Source organism: Peromyscus maniculatus, chromosome 4 (genome assembly GCF_049852395.1).
Source record: "Peromyscus maniculatus bairdii isolate BWxNUB_F1_BW_parent chromosome 4, HU_Pman_BW_mat_3.1, whole genome shotgun sequence".
Classification (NCBI taxonomy): domain Eukaryota; kingdom Metazoa; phylum Chordata; class Mammalia; order Rodentia; family Cricetidae; genus Peromyscus; species Peromyscus maniculatus.
In genome coordinates, this window is record NC_134855.1 from 131,608,654 (window position 1) to 131,625,004 (window position 16,351).

Consider the following 16,351-nt stretch of genomic DNA (forward strand, 5'->3'; position numbering starts at 1 on the left):
GCTTTCATTTCCTGAGTGTTAGCCTTGTCTATCCCCAATCCTGGGCCCACTTTTCGGATAGTTTTATTTAACTTTTTAGTGAAAGACAGGCTTTCCCTGAGTGGCCCAGGCTGTCTACAGCGGCAGAAACCGGAGCCTCCACCTCCGAAGTGACAAATGTGCATCTGTGGTTGCTTGTGTGGTTTGTTTTGTTGTGGTGGCTAACTCTAACATTTTTCTTTTTTTAAGATTTATTTATTAATTATGTATGCAGTGTTCTGTCTGTGTGTATCCCTGCAGGCCAGAAGAGGGCACCAGATCTCATTACAGATGGTTGTGAGCCACCATGTGGTTGCTGGGAATTGAACTCAGGACCTCTGGAAGAGCAGCCAGTGCTCTTAACTGCTGAGCCATCTCTCCAGCCCAACTCTAACTTTTTTTTTTTTTTTTTGAGACAGGGTTCCTCTGTGTAGCTTTGGTGCCTGTCCTGGATCTTGCTCTGTAGACCAGGCTGGCCTCGAACTCACAGAGATCCACCTGGCTCTGCCTCCTGAGTGCTGGGATTAAAGGCGTGCGCCACCACTGCCCGGCCTAACACTTTTTTTTTTTTTTTTTAATGATTTGTTCTTTATCTTATGTGCGTTGGATGTTTTGCTCGCATGTATGTCTGTGTGAGGGTGTTGGGTCCCCTGGAACTGGAGTTACAGACAGTTGTGAACTGCCATGTGGGTGCTGGGAATTGAACCCAGGTCCTCTGGAAGAGCAGCCAGTGCTCTTAACCACTGAGCCATCTCTCCAGCTCCTGTTACAGTCTTCTGACCTGACATTTTTTTTTAAATGCTAAGAACTGAATCTATTGTCTTTTTTTTTTTTTTTTTTTTTTTTGCTTTGAGACACCTTCTCCCTGTTAGCCCAGGCTAGCAGCTTTCAGTTCTCCTGCCCCAGCACCCTGCGTGCTACCATTGCATATTTGGGCCCAGTTGCCCTTGCTGATGAATCCTTGAGCACTTACCTGGTATATCTTTTCTCTATTTCTCCAAAATAGGATTGTAGCCCTCCAGATAAAGGGGCAGCAGTTTCGTGTGTGTGTGTGTGTGTGTGTGTGTGTGTGTGTGTGTGTGTGTGTGTGTGCCCAATTGGTGCTCACAATGTTGTGTGAGCCAGGGCAGAGGACACACAAGCCTATGGGCCCGTCAGTGAGGACCTGGCTCACTGTCTCAGAAGACCAAGTTCGGGAGGTGGAGTGTGGCCACAGCAGGTCAGGCTGTCACTCCCGATGACGGCCACAGCCCTTTGCCACCGCTTTCCCTGTATCCTTCCTTCCCTTCAGAACTTGGGATTCACCCCCAGCTGATGAGGGAGGGAGGGAGGGAGTGACAGGCCAACTGACCAATGGGCCCCAGAGGATGGGCCGGGGTGGGGCTTATGCTGCCATGGAGAGGAGAGAAGCCTGTCTGAGAGGAGGGTCAGAGGGAAGGAGACCTGGAGACAGAGCGAACAAGGGGTCATGAGGGAAATGAGTGCACTGGCTTCTTGAGGCTCTGCAGAAGCTGGGCAGGGAGAAAGGGCCGGGACAGATGGGAACCTAGCGTGTCTGGGGCAAGCATGCCTTGAATGATGTTGTTTGAAGAGTTGCCATGCATCAGTTAACGTCTCAGTCCCCAGCTCTGAGTGTTGGCCTCTGAGCCTTCTGGGCTACTTGGTACATGGAACCAAACCCCGAGCCTGAGTTTGATGAGGGACCTGGGATAGGGTTCAGGAGCCCAATGTTACCTGTCTCCTTCCTTCCTATCCATTCTGGCCTTCTCCCACAGACAGCAATGGAGGGAGAGAGCAGATACCTTAGTGGTGAAGAGGGTGTCAGTGGATGTGAGGACTGTGTCGTCATCAATGGGACCTGCAGTGGCCAGTCCTCAGACACTGCCAATGGTCCCTTGACCCACGTCTTGGAGGCAGTCTGCACGGTGGAGAGCAGAGGTAGGTGGGCAGGGAGGAGCTGGGGTGGGATTATATTCTGACACAACAGATACAGCTCCACACCTTGGCGGGGACGAGAGCTTCTCCCTGGCTCATGGAGAAGCCTTGGGGATTCTGAGCACCCTCACATGGCTCCTTAAATGGGGACTGGTCTACTCCCACAGGACACAGGCAACATCAAAGCTCTGTCTTGTCTCTGCCCACGGCCTCCTGTCTCTTTCTTCTCCTTGGGACTCTGAGCAAGAGCACCCAAGATGGCGGTTCCCTTACTTTGCTATTCCTGGTAGGGCTGGTCTCAGCGGGCACTGGATCATGGGTCCTCGGGCTGTGCTAACTTTGGCATCATCATGAGAGGTGCTTCCTACTGCCCCTTCCTCTTAGCACCTCCCAGAACACCTGGAATTCAGCCCCCTCTGTGTGAAGCCCCCCTGTGTTATCCATTCCTGTCCTTGAGACCTGTGGTGCCCTCAGAACTTTCTGTAAGGGCAAAAGTGGCCAGGTTCCTTGTTCACCCCTGTAGCCACTTGACCACGTAGAAATACTTGAAATGCATCCCCTATCAGAAACTGTCCTCGTAGGATTAGGCAGTGACTTCCTTCCTTCCTTCCTTCCTTCCTTCCTTCCTTCCTTCCTTCCTTCCTTCCTTCCTTCCTTCCTTCCTTCTTCCCTCCCTCCCTCCCTCCCTCCGTTCCTTCCTACCTTTCTTTCTTTCTTTCTTTCTTTCTTTCTTTCTTTCTTTCTTTCTTTCTTTCTTTCTTTCTTTCTTTCTTTCTTTCTTTCTTTCTTTCTTTTTTTTTTTAAAGATTTATTTATTATGTATACAGTATTCTGCTTGTATGTGTCCCTGCAGGCCAGAAGAGGGCACCAGATCTCATTACAGGTGATTGTGAGCCACCATGTGGTTGCTGGGAATTGAACTCAGGACCTCTGGAAGAGCAGTCAGTGCTCTTAACCACTGAGCCATCTCTCCAGCCCCCTACCTTTCTTTCTGTTTGCTTGATTTTTTTTTTGTGTGTGTGTGTTTGTTTGTTTGTTTCTCTGTGTAGTTTTGGTGCCTGTACTGAATCTCTCTCTGTAGACCAGGCTGGCCTCGACCTCACAGAGGTCCACCTGCCTCTGCCTCCCGAGTGCTGGGATTAAAGGCGTGCGCCACCACCGCCCGGCAGTGACTTTCTTGAAGGAACTGAATGCCTCCCCTCCATACGAGGACCCCAAATGTTACTACTTAGCTTGTAGGGAGGAAGGCATGAGCCCGCGCCCTGTCGCTTTATGGGTACACAGAGGAGACAGGGACACGGCATGGGGGAGACACTAGAGGAGGCCTGTCAGCAAGGGCCTGCCACCCCTTCCTCTGAATGTGTGCTTTGCCTCTGTCCTCCATAGACTGCAGAACAAGCTCACGACCATCCAAGAGGAAGGTCTCCAGCACGATTGCAGACATTCAGGTACCGTCTCCTCCTTTCCGGGGTTCTGGGCATTTCTTTTCACTTTCAATATATGGGTATCCTGAGGCTCAAAAAATGTGAAATTTGGAGGTTAAATTAAAATCTTCATTCATTATCAAGCTAGAAAGTTTAGAGTTATTGGGTCCTTCTTGTGTGTTTCTGAAATTAGTTCTTAATTTATCAATATTGTTGATAAGTTAATAAATACAGCAAACTTCACTTATTTTAACATGGTCATACCATCTTTGGACTTTTCGTTTTGTCTTGTTTTGTTTCATGTTGAGACAGGATCTGTCTGGGTAGCCCTGCTGGGCCTGGAGACCTCTGAGCAGACCAGGACTACAGACATGTCGCCACCCCTGACATTTTGTTTCCTAGCTGGGAATCAAGCCACAGCCTCACACATGATCTAACCTGGGACTATATTCCAGTCCTTAAAGTTTGGTTTTTAAATCCCTCTATTCTCATCTCAAAAAACAAGATACAACATAAACAAACAAAAGACCCAAACCAAAGAAACCCCCAAACATAAAATACTTAGGAATGAACCTAACCAAGAAAATGAAAGACTTCTATAATGAAAACTTTAAGACACTGAAAAATGAAATTAAGGATGAAACTAGATGATAAAAAGACCTTCCATGGTCTTGGATTAATAGAATTAATATGAAAATGGCTGTACATATACAAATAATTTACAGATTTGATGCCATCCTCGTCAAAGTTCTGTAATGAGTCTTTCATTGTCCCATCAGCTCCCCAAAAATGACACAGAGACTTACTATTAACTATGAAAGCTTGCCCTTGGCTTAGGCTTGTCCCACCAGCTCTTATAACTTAAATTAACCCATTTATTTTAATCTACATTCTGCCTCGTGGCTCATTACCTCATCTCTCTGTACTGCTCATGCTACTTCCTCGAGTCTGGCTGGTGACTCCGCCTTCTTCCTCCCTGAGTTCTCTCTCTCCCCAGAAGTCCCGCCTAAGCTCTTCCTGACTAGCTATTGGCCATTCAGCTCTTTATTAAACCAATCACAGTGACACATCTTCACACAGTGTAAAGGAATATTCCACAACCAAGTTCCAATGACATATTCCAGATAACTAGAAAAAAGCAATTAAAAAACTCATATGGAAATACAAAGGATGACAAATAACTGAATAGATCCTGAGCAGGAAGAACACTGTTGGAGGTATCACAAGACCCCACTTCAGATTATGTCACTGAGTTATGTATGGCGGATACTGTATGAATGGACCTGGAGCTCATTAGAGCTAAATAGAGGGCCTAGAGGTAAACTCGCACAGGTATGACCATCTAATTTTTAACAGATGTCAAAAACATACCCTCACAAAAGGATAAGGACAAATGGTGCTGGCAAAGCTGGTTATCTATCTTATAGCCATTTGAATAAGAGTGGCCTTCACAGGGCTGGGCGGTGGCGCACGCCTTTAATCCCAGCACTCGAGAGGCAGAGCCAGGTGGATCTCTGTGAGTTCGAGGCCAGCCTGGTCTACAGAGTGAGATTCGGTACAGGCACCAAAACTACACAGAGAAACCCCGTCTCTAAATAAATAAATAAATAAATAAATAAATAAATGGAGATCTAAAACTAGTGATAAGATTTGGAAAAGGAGAAAGTTAAGCTTTGTTAGCACATCTCCCTTCTCAAACAGATAGTCTGTATGCTTAAGTCTGTTCTTAGAGAATCTGTGTGGTATCTCAGATAAGATACTTTTGTCTGTCTGGGGATGGTCCTGGCCGGATGCTGCTAATGATGATAACTATAGAAAGGTCTGAAATTAGGGATCCTGGCTGCATTACTGCACAGAAGGTTATCTAAATATTCTTTAGCAGAGGGAAAATTGTGTCCAATGAATGATGGAAAAGCTACAATAGCACATGAGAAATTCATAGCAGGAAATGGCTAATAATCAAAAGCCAATATCACCAAAACTCCTTGAGCCTTGGTCTCATCCTCTGGAAGAGTTCTTAACTCCTCCAAGTATAGCTTTGTCATAATTGGCTGAATTCCTACTTCACATATTTTTTGTGGCTTGCAGTATATATGTCCCCAGTTGATGGAACTGCTTGGGAAGGGTTAGGAGGTGTGGTCTTATTGGAAGAAGTGTGTCACTGGGAGTGGGTTTTGAGGTTTCCAAAGCTCTTGCCACTCCCAGTGAGCTCTCTCTAGCTCCAATTTGTGCATCAAGATGTGGGCTTTCTGCTGTTCCTGCCACTGTGCCTTTTTTCTGCCATCAAGGACTCTAACCCTCTAGAACCATGAGTCCAATGACATGCTTTCTTTTATAAGCTGCCCTGGTCATGGTGACTTGTCACAGCAATAGAAAGTCTAAGACATACCTGTAGAGGAGTAAAATGAGATTCGTATTTCTTACCTTGTAAAAAAAACTCAATTCAAAGTGGATCAAAGACCTTAATTTAAAACCTGAAATGCTCAAAGTGCTAGTGGGAAACATACAGAATATAGTTCAACACATAGGTATTTGACAGGGACTTTCTGAACAGGCTTCCAGTAGCATCAGAAATAATCCCAAGAATAAAGAGACACAGTCACATGAAGTCAAAAATTTCTACACAGCAAGGCTGGAGAGATTGCTCAGTGGTTAAGAGCACTGACTGCTCTTTTAGAAAACCCAGGTTTAATTCCCAGCACCCACATGGCAGGTCACAACTGTCTGTAATTCCAGTTCCAGGGATCCGACACCCTCACATAGACATACATGCAGACAAAACACTAATGCACGTGAAATAAAAATAAATGAATATATAAAAAAAAAACCTTTCAAGCACAGCAAATGAAACAGACAACCTACAGAATGGGAGGAAACCATTGCCACCAGATTTTAGCCAAGAGTTTGGTAACCTGAGTACATAAAGAAACTGCAAAAATTAAGCCCCCAAGCTAGTTATATCTAGTTGTTATTTAGAAACTCAACTTTGTTACTGGTAAATTCTTCTTCTTTTTTTCACATTTTTATTTCTTTTTTTTTTAAGATTTATTTATTTATTATGTACACAGAAGAGGGCGCCATATCTCATTATAGATGGTCGTGAGCCACTATGTAGGTGCTGGGAATTGAACTCAGGACCTCTGGAAGAGCAGTCAGTGCTCTTAACCTCTGAGCCATCTCTCCGACCTTCCCCCTTTTTTTGAGACAAGATTTCTCTGTGTAGTCTTGGCTGTCACGAAACTCACTTTGTAGACCAGGTGGGGCTCGAACTCAGAGATCCACCAGCCTCTGCCTCCCAAGGGTTGAGATTAAAGGCGTGTGCCACCACTGTCCGGCTGAGTTATATTTCCACATGACTTCCCCCCTCGTTTTATCATTCTCTTGTTAGTTTTCCCCCAATTGTCAGGCATCAGGGACAATCCAGACAAACCACAGCTGTAAACACGCATCTCCACTCAGCTTCTGTTCCCCTGGAGGATGGTGGGAAGCCACTTGAGGGGACCTAGGGGATGTTCAGGAACAATGGGCAGCCTGGACTTTGTTGTGAGACTTTCTCAGAAATAAAAGGGACACCTAAAGAGGTGGCCTGCAGAGTCAGAGGGCTGGGATTGCTATTGTGTTTCTGTGGCTAGTTAGCAGTAATAGCACTCAAGTCTGAGCCTGGCACTGAAATAAATGTGCCTATGCTGATCTGGTGAAAGGACTGGTCATCTAATTTGAAAGGAACACACCAGCAAGGCCACACTGTTGCCAAATGAAAAGTTAGGTTCTTAATGCCTTGACCAGGCCTCTGGGCTTTCCACTGTTCTGTGTCTGTGTTCTGTGTGTGCCGGTTTAGCCTAAGGCCAAGGACAGAGTTGCTTCTAGGTCCTTTTATTAACAGGTGTCTGACTTGGTCAGTTGGCCTGTGTCCTTCTCACACATGTTGTGAATGGCAAAAAAAAAAAAAATATATCTGCCAGGACCCCCTGCTGGGCAGCACTATGTGTTTGTCCAATTCCTGCCACTTGCTGATCACCCATGTTTTGCCCTTCAGTCCCATTTGGGATTTGTGGGCCTGTGGTTAGCGCTCATAAAATCTTTTTAGCGTTTATGCACCGAGGTAATTTATTGCCAATATTTCACAGGGACAGATTGTTTGTTTGTACTGTAATCTTGTGATTACTATAATCACAAAATCATAATTTCTATACAGGGATGTGTAAGTGGACTTTAATCAGTACATTTGCAATTCACTTCATAAAAAGGGTAAACGATACCTTCCTGGGAGGGGAGATGCCACGACCATGGAGAGGTTTTTCCCAGGATGATGCTTATTCATTGTACGCTGGATGCACTGACCCCTGCGATTTCTGCAAATGGGGGAAACTTGACTATATAATTTCTGGTTGTGTGTTTGGGTTCTCCCTTAAAAAAATAAAGAGGACAATCTTACTACAGGACATAATATAGGGAAAAAGATTATAAGATTGTAACATTTCCTGGCCTTGTAATGCACCCCACCCCACACCCCCGCATTTCCAGACAGAATCTCACTATGTAGCTCTTCTGGCTGTTCTGGATCTCACTCTGTAGACTCAACTGGCCTCTTACTCACAAAAATCTGCCTCCCAAGTTCTGGGATTAAAGATGTGCTCCACTATGCCCAGGTGCAGTACACTTTTTATTTTATTTATCTTATTTTATTTTTTCAAAACAGGATTTCTCTGTTATTTTATTTTTTTTTTAAAGATTTATTTATTTATTATGTATACAGTGTTCTATTTGCATGTATCCCTGCAGGCCAGAAGAGGAGGCCAGATCTCATTATAGATGGTTGTGGGCCACCATGTGGGTGCTGGGAATTGAACTCAGGACCTCTGGAAGAACAGCTAGTGTTCTTAGCCTCTGAGCCATCTCTCCAGCCCCTGTTATTTTATTTTTAAATTACTATTTTTTTATGTCTATGGGTGTTTTGCCTGCATTGTATGTCTGTGAGTCACATGTATGCAGTGTCATGTGTATGCAGTACCCTCAGAGGCCAGAATAGGGCATCGGATCCTCTAGAACTGGGGTTACAGGTCTTTAGGAGCTTGTAACTCTTGTGGGTGCTGGAAAATGAGTCCTCTGGAAGGGCAGCCAGTGTTCTTAACTGCTGAGTCATCTCTACATCCCACACTGTGCACTTTTTAGTGCAAGTATTTAGCACATAGTCAGGTTCAAGTCAGCAAGATATTGTAGAATGTGATGCCCCAGTCCACTAAATTCAAAGAGGGTAAGGACATGTAGCTTGTAATAATCACCTCCACAACAACAATAATAAACATATCCATGTAATTCATAAAATACAGAGTGGTTTATTTAGATAGTTTTAAATTATTTTACCATGAATAAAGGGTAACTATAACAAACATCTTAAGAGGGATAGTTGTTTTTTTTTTTGTTTTTTTTTTTTAAACAGGGTCTTACTGCATAGCCCTGACTAGTGTAGAGTTTTGTGTAGACCAGGCTGGCCTTGAAGGGGTAGAGAACCTCTGGTCTCTGCTTCCTGAACACTGGGATTAAAGGTGTGTGCCAGGAGAGACAGGGATATTCTCACTAGTAGACCATGGCTTTGCCTCCCAGAGCTTTGTAGGTTTGTGCGGTCACCCTGGTGACAGTGCTGTTGAACTCTTTCAGCTGTTCTTTCTCAGATCGTGACACTTCCTTTTGAATAGTTCTGGAGGTCTGCTCAGCATCATCTCTGTTTACTAAGGTTTGGCTTTCTTTCTTTCTTTCTTTCTTTCTTTCTTTCTTTCTTTCTTTCTTTCTTTCTTTCTTTCTTTCTTTCTTTCTTTCTTTCTTTCTTTTTTTAAGCATTTCAACACCATTCGCTTTCCTTAGCTGTATTGCCTGTGTGACTTGGCTACATTGGAAAGCTGTCTTTCTTCACAGGACCTGACAGGAGATGGAGATGAAGGTGGAGATGACAAGGTGGAGGACAGCCATGGATCTGGCACCCCAGTGACGCCCAAACTCTTCTGGAAGGCCAGGACACCCTCTAAGTCCCCAGCAGTAAGTTCCCTCTTGCCAAGCCCAGGCACTTCCTGCCATTCATAGATTGGCATAGAAAATGAGGCGTAGGTAGTTCAGCAAGTCTTTGTCCATGCCTATATTTAAATCTACATTAAACCAACCGAACTGTGGTGGTGCACACCTTTAATCCCAGCACTCGGGAGGCAGAGGCAGGCAGATCCCTGTGAATTTGAGGCCAGTCTGGTCTTCAGAGTGAGTTCCAGGACAGCCAGGGCTACACAGAGAAACCCTATCTTGAAAAATCAAAAAGAAGAAAAAAAAACTATATAAAATCTTTAAAAAGTTGTTTTACTTTTATTCGTATGTCTCTGTGTGTTTGTCACATGAGTGTATCTGTGCTCAGAGGCCAGAAGAAGGTGTGGGGTCTCCTGGAGATGGAGTTTCAGGCAGTGTAAGCCACATGAGGAGGGTGCCTGGAACTGAACTCAAGTCCCCTGAAAGAGCAGTAAAGACTTCAACTTTGGAGCTATCATTCCATCCCCTAAATCTTTCTGTTAACTAGCTCCAGCTCTGTTTCATTAAAAACAACAAACAAACAAATATAACTACAGAACAAGGTCTGCCTCTTTCTCCTGGGTGTTAGGTAAGCTCCTAAGCCTTTGGCTTCACTTTTGGCCTGGCCTTGTTGGAATTACATTGAGGAAGCAAGAATTCCCATGGCCCAGTTCTGGCCCCCCTTGGAGCTGAGCTGAAAGCCACTGGTGTCTACTCTGCATGTCTCTTGTGTCTTTTCCTGCTGTTTTGAGGCAATTCCAGCAGGTCCAGAACATTCTACTGCTGTTTCCAGACGCACAGGAGCCAGTTCTCCAGAGACCCCGCCCTCTCTGAGCTCAGCTTCAGAGCCTCTGGTCATTACCTGCCCTTGCACTCACATCCTTGTTCTGTTTCTGCTCTGCCTTGGGGTCAATGATAGCCAGCTCATGTTCTTATAAAACAAAAGCATCCTGGTTTGTCTCTTCACTCTTGCTTGCATGGGGTTTAATGGAGGGAGGCTGTTCATATGCACCCCTACATGCTTTGGTTTGCTGAGACTCAACCTTTTCTTTCTGTCTACAGTCCCTGAGTTGGCAAGCAACCACTTCAGCAAGCATGTCATGGCTGTCCCCTGCCAGCCCTTACCCTACCATTGACCTCACAGATGAAGAAGTGATAACCCAGAGCATCAGTACCCCATTGGTTGACTTGAGCCAGGACAGCTATCAGGAGGGTACCACACAGGTGGATGTGGAAAGCAGAGATGGAGATAACACCAATTATCAGGTACCACTGAAAAGGGATTCTGCCTGTCTTAGTTAGGGTTTCTATTGCTGTGAAGAGATACCATGGCAACGCTTATAAAGAAAACCATTTAATTGGGGTGGCTTACAGTTTTAGAGGTTTAATCTGTTATCATCACAGTGGGACATGGCATGCAGGCAGACATGATGCTGGAAAAGGAACTGAGAGTTCTACATCTTGATCCACAGGCAACAGGAAGTGAACTGTGACACCAGCTATAGCTTGAGCATAGCAGAACCCAAAGCCTACCCGCACAGTGACTCACTTCCTCCAACAAGGCCACACCTACTCCAACAAAGCCACACCTCCTAATAGTGCCACTGCTTATGAGCTCATGGGGGTCAATTACATTCAAACTACTATATTCCACTACAATATCATAATACAAAATGCATTAGTCTAACTTTAAAAGTCCCCATAGTCTATAACAGTCTCAAACTTATTTAAAAGTCTAAAGTTCAAAGTCTCTTCTGAGATTCATGAAATCTCTTAACTGTAATCCCCTATAAAATCAAAATCAAAAAGCACATCACATACTTTTAACATATAATGGCACAGGATATACATTGCCATTCCAAAACATAGGGAATGGAGCACAGTGAGGAAATACTGGACCAAAGCAAGACCGAAAACCAGCTGGGCAAACTCCAAACTCTGCACCTCCATGTCTGATGTTAAAGTGCTCTTCAGATCTCCAGCTCCTTTCAGCTTTGTTGACTGCAGCACACTTCTCTCTCATGGACTGGTTCCCCTCTCTGTTAGCAGCTTTCCTTGACAGGTTTCCCACGACTCTGGAATCTCCAACCACCTGGGGTCTCCAAGTCAATCCAGGCTTCAACTTCACAACTTCACACAATGGCCTCTCTAGGCCTCCCTTCTGGGACACCCCTGACACCTGTCTGGGCTCAGTGGCTTTCCTTAGTCACAGAGGAAGATTCCATAATCCCTTTATTTTTTTTAATTATTAAGAAATTTTCTATTCATTTTACATATCAACCACAGATCCCCCTCTCCTTCCTCCTCCCGCCCCCCAGCCTTTCTCCGCAACCCACATCCCATTCCTACTTCCTTCAAGGCAAGGTCTCCCATGGGGAGTCAGCAGAACCTGGTACATTCAGTTGAGGCAGGTCGAAGGCCCTCCTCCCTGCACCAAGGCTGTGCAAAGTGTCCCACCATAGGCACTAGGCTCTAAAAAGCCCCCTCATGCACTAGGGATGGATCCCGATCCTACTGCTTAGGGTCTCCCTAGGCCCCTATCCAGAGGGCCTAGTCCAGTACCATGGGGGCTCCACAGCTATTGGTCCACAGTTCATGTGTTTCCACTACCATAACCCTTTTATGGTATCCTTGACTTAAAAGCCAGAACCACATGGCTGAAGCTGCCAAGTTCTGCTGCTTTCTGGGTCTGGAACATGGCCCCATCATTCAAGTACATCTTCTCACGAGTTTTCTGTTTTTGATGATTTCCTTCACTGCCTAAACTTGGTTGTCCTGAAGTGCTAAGTTTAAAAATGTGCACTACTACATCCAGATCTCAACTTTTCTTTAATTCCTTTTCTTTCTTTCTTTCTTTCTTTCTTTCTTTCTTTCTTTCTTTCTTTCTTTCTTTCTTTCTTTCTTTCTTTCTTTCTTTCTTTCTTTCTCTCTCTCTCTCTCTCTCTCTCTCTCTCTCTCTCTCTCTCTCCCCTTCCTTCCTTCCTTCCTTCCTTCCTTCCTTTCTTTCTTTCTTTCTTTTTTTTTTGAGACAGGGTTTCTCTGTGTAGTTTTGGTGCCTGTCCTGGATCTTGCTCAGTAGACCAGGCTGGCCTCGAACTTGCAGACATCTGTCTGGCTCTGCCTTCCGAGTGCTGGGATTAAAGGTGTGTGCCATTGCCACCCAGCCTTTAATTCCTTTTCACAAGTTGGAAACTCAGCTGTGTGGGATCTTGCCCTGAGGTCACCACTCCCTTTGTTCCATTTATTAATTTGTTTGTCTCTCTGAACACACACTTAGCTCCATTCCACTTCCCTGTGCTCCTTTCCTCCTCAAATCGTACATTTTGTATTTTTCCTTGCTCAGTATTTTTTTCCTTTTCGTTATATACCTTCATTAGAGTTAATGCCAATAACCATATGACAGAGTCTATATTAGGCTGTTTTGAGATTTCCTCTACCAGTAGAATTAATCCAAATCTCTCCACTTTAGCCTCAGTCAGATTCTTCAGACAAGGACAAAAAACAGCCACTTTCTTCACCCAAATATCACAAGAATGATCTCTAGGCAACATACTAAAATTCTTCCCCTCTGAAACCTCTTGAGCCAGCCTCCCATAGTTCAAATCTTCCATACTCCTATCAGTATGGTCCATTAAGCAGTGCTTAAAGCATTCTACCATGTTCCTAACCCAAAGTACCAAGGTCCAAATTCCTCTAAACAAGAACATGATCAGGTCTATCACAGCAATACCCCAGTCCCTGGTACCAACTTCTGTATTAGTTACAGTTTCTATTGCTGTGAAAAGACTCCATGACCACAGCAACTCTTATAAAGGAAACCACTTAATTGGGGTGGCTTACAGTTTTAGAGGTTTAGTCCATTATCATCATGGTGGGACATGGCATGCAGACAGATATGGTGCTGGAAAAAGAGCTGAGAGTTTTATGTCATGATTCACAGGTAACAGGAAGTGAACTGTGACACTGGATGTAGCTTGAGCATAGGAGATCTCAAAGCTCACGCCCACAGTGACACACTTCCTCCAATAAGGCCACACACACTCCAACAAAGTCACACCTCCTAATAGTGCCACTGCCTATGAGCTTATGGGGGCTAATTACATTCAAACTACCACACTACCTTAAGCCTCTGAATATAGGGAAGAGATAACAGTTGTATAATGATCACCCACTATGATTGTTGTCATTTTTTTTTTTTGAGACAGGATTTCTCTGTGTAACAGCCCTGGTTGTCCTGGAACTCTCTTTATAGACCGGGCTGGCCTTGAACTCACAAAGATCCACCTGCTTTTGCCTCCTAAGTGCTGGGATTAAAGGCATGCAACATCATGCCCAGCGATTGTTGTCATTTTTATCATATATTACATTCTAAGTATTTTCCAAATGCAACATGGCTCTTCCTTTGCCTGTTCTTTTCCTGGACATCAAAATGAACAGTGTCTCTCCCCCCACCCCCCAGCCATGTGTATGTGCATAGTATGTGCATGTGCAGGTTGAAGCCAGAGGTTGACATCAGATGTTTTCCTCAGTCACATCTCCACCTGTTATTGTTGTGTTTGTGTGAATGTGAGACCACAGGTTGTACATGCCATAGTGTGTGTAGAAGGCAGAGGACAGTCTCAAGTCCTTGGCTTCCACTGTGCTTTGAGACATGGTCTCTTGCTGTTTACCACTTTATGAGACAGGCATTAGCCCCCAGGCTTCAAAGGATTCTCCTGTCTCCACCTCTCTCATGTTCTAGGCATGCTAGATAACAGAAATGCATTATTGCATGCAGCTTTAAATGGGTTCTGAACTCTGGTGCTCATACTTGCATGGCAAGTGCTTTATCCAATGAGCCCTCTACTTTACTTTATTTTATTTTTATTGCATGCAGAATTTAATGTAATTTAAATTTCATTTTATGTATGTGGATGTTTTGCCTGCATGTATGTGTGTGTACCGTGTACATGCCAGGTGTCCTTAGAAGTCAAAAGAGGGTGTTAGATTCCCTAGAACTGGAGTTACAGACAGTTATGAGTCACTGTGTGGGTGCTGGGAATTGAACCTGGGTCTTCTGGAAGTACAGCCTGTACTCTTAACCACTGAGAAATCTCTCCAGCCTTCTCCACCTTATTTTTTGAGACAATGTCTCTCACTGGCGCAGGGCTCACCAACTGGACTATATTGGTTGGCCAGGAAGTTCCAAGGATCCTTCAGTCTGTTCTGGAACTCACACACATGTGGGAAAAGATGGATGGCTTCTCCTGGTGGCCTGCCATGGTGGTGTCCTGGAAAGGCACCTCCCAGCACCAGGCTGTGCTTGGCATGCAATGGGGATGGTGGTTTGGTGATGGCAAGTTTTCTGAGGTGAGCTTGGGACAAGGCAGGTTTGGGGGTTCACAGACCTGAGGGCTGGCTTCCCTACGGGGGTTGCTCTGAAGACATTAAACTTTGATGCTGGGTCTGGACAAAGACTTCCCGAGTTACTTCCCTTAAATCAACTCTTGGTGGCATGTGGGATCAGAGACAACAAGTCTACTCTTGATAAGCGCAAAGGGTTAGAAAGTTCTGGATGCAGGGCCCCACGGATTTAAATTCATTTTTTTGGCAATTGCTTCTTTGCGGTTAGAGTCACCATTACAGGCCCTGGTAGCACAGGAACAGCCAGGCACACCCCCATGCATTTAGAAAGAAGCCTGGGAGAGACAAGAGAGGTAGGTCCTGCCCCTTAGTGTCGTTTAGTCCTGCATGGAGGGCAGGCAGGAGGCCGTGACTGGGTAGGAGTCAGGCAGACTCTATCAGCGAGCCACTCCACCAGACCCCAGTTTGGACCTTACAGCTGTTGAACAGCTGGTCTGAGAGCTACACAGATTTTAAATTGAAGGATGTAGATAGAATGGTTTTCCTGTAATGGTCTCCTGGGAATGTTACTCAGTGCTCGATCAACTCACAACATAAGAGACAGGGACACAGGGAATGGGGCAGGATGAAAGCACATGGGAAACTATTAAGAACATTCCTGGGAGGGGGCGAATGGGGGCTGGAGAGATGGCTCAGAGGTTAAGCACACTGGCTGCTCTTCCAGAGGTCCTAAGTTCAGTTCCCAGTAACCACATGGTGGCTCACTACCATCTATAATGAGATCTGGTGCCCTCTTCTGGCCTGTAGGTGTACATGCAGGCAGAACACTGTATACATAATAGATGAATAAAAAAAAAAGAACATTGCTGGATTGCTGGGGGTGGGGGAAGGCTGGAGAGATGAATCAGCTGTCAGTTAAGAGCTCTTGATGCTCTTCCAGAGGTTTAGTGCCCAGAATCCACATTGGGCAGCTCAAAAACCTCCTGCACTCTAGTTCCAGTGTATCTGATAACACCCTCTTCTGCCTTTTGAATACACTAGCACGCATGTGGCACACATTCACATGGACAAATACACATAAACAATTATAAGCCCTTTTAAAAAGAACATTGCTAGGGTTCAGCCTCCACTTGAGGTTCTGATTTTCTCATGAGTTACTTTCCCTTGGGGTCATTTCCATGCATAAAATTTCCCAAGAGAGGCAAAAAAAAAAAAAAAAAAAAAAAAAAAAAAGGTATCAATCTATGAGAAACTTCATGTAGTTGTGCCGTGTGACCAGCAGAGGGCGTAAAAGGATAAGTGTCCTGGGCCTATGCTGGCCACGGAAGCATCACACTCTGGGATATGTGCACAATGCCTTGTTTGGCATAGATGAGGGATGCTTGCTATATCCAGTGAGATGTAACATACTCATTTCTAGACAGGCTCAGATGGCAATACAGTGCAGTATGGTGAGGGAGAACTATGGAATAGGATTACAATGTGCTGTGGTCCAGAGCCTACCTGGTACCCACTGTGTTCTGCTCATGTCGGCTAGAGCAGCTGGCACTCCCTTCTCACCCATGGTGGCCACACCGCAGAGT

The 16,351-nt window shown here is 45.0% G+C and overlaps 1 protein-coding gene and 1 non-coding gene across 3 annotated transcripts in view; both read left to right on the forward strand.

Annotated features, from left to right (window-relative positions):
* Positions 1-1,475: 1,475 nt before the first annotated feature.
* Positions 1,476-16,351, forward strand: part of LOC107402283 (DNA (cytosine-5)-methyltransferase 3C) — a 35,006-nt gene continuing 20,130 nt past the window's right edge. Inside the window, exons 1-4 of one of the 2 annotated variants that reach the window (XM_076570898.1) lie at positions 1,476-1,956; positions 3,340-3,401; positions 9,291-9,410; positions 10,488-10,691. In XM_076570898.1, coding sequence (XP_076427013.1) covers positions 1,686-1,956; positions 3,340-3,401; positions 9,291-9,410; positions 10,488-10,691 — 657 coding nt within the window. In that variant the 5' untranslated portion in view covers positions 1,476-1,685. The remainder of the gene's footprint in view (positions 1,957-3,339; positions 3,402-9,290; positions 9,411-10,487; positions 10,692-16,351) is intronic. The other variant, XM_076570897.1, reaches the window with a different exon arrangement.
* On the forward strand, positions 7,633-7,789 carry LOC121826566 (U1 spliceosomal RNA). Its single transcript, XR_006068818.1, has one exon. It is a non-coding gene; the product is annotated as a U1 spliceosomal RNA (small nuclear RNA).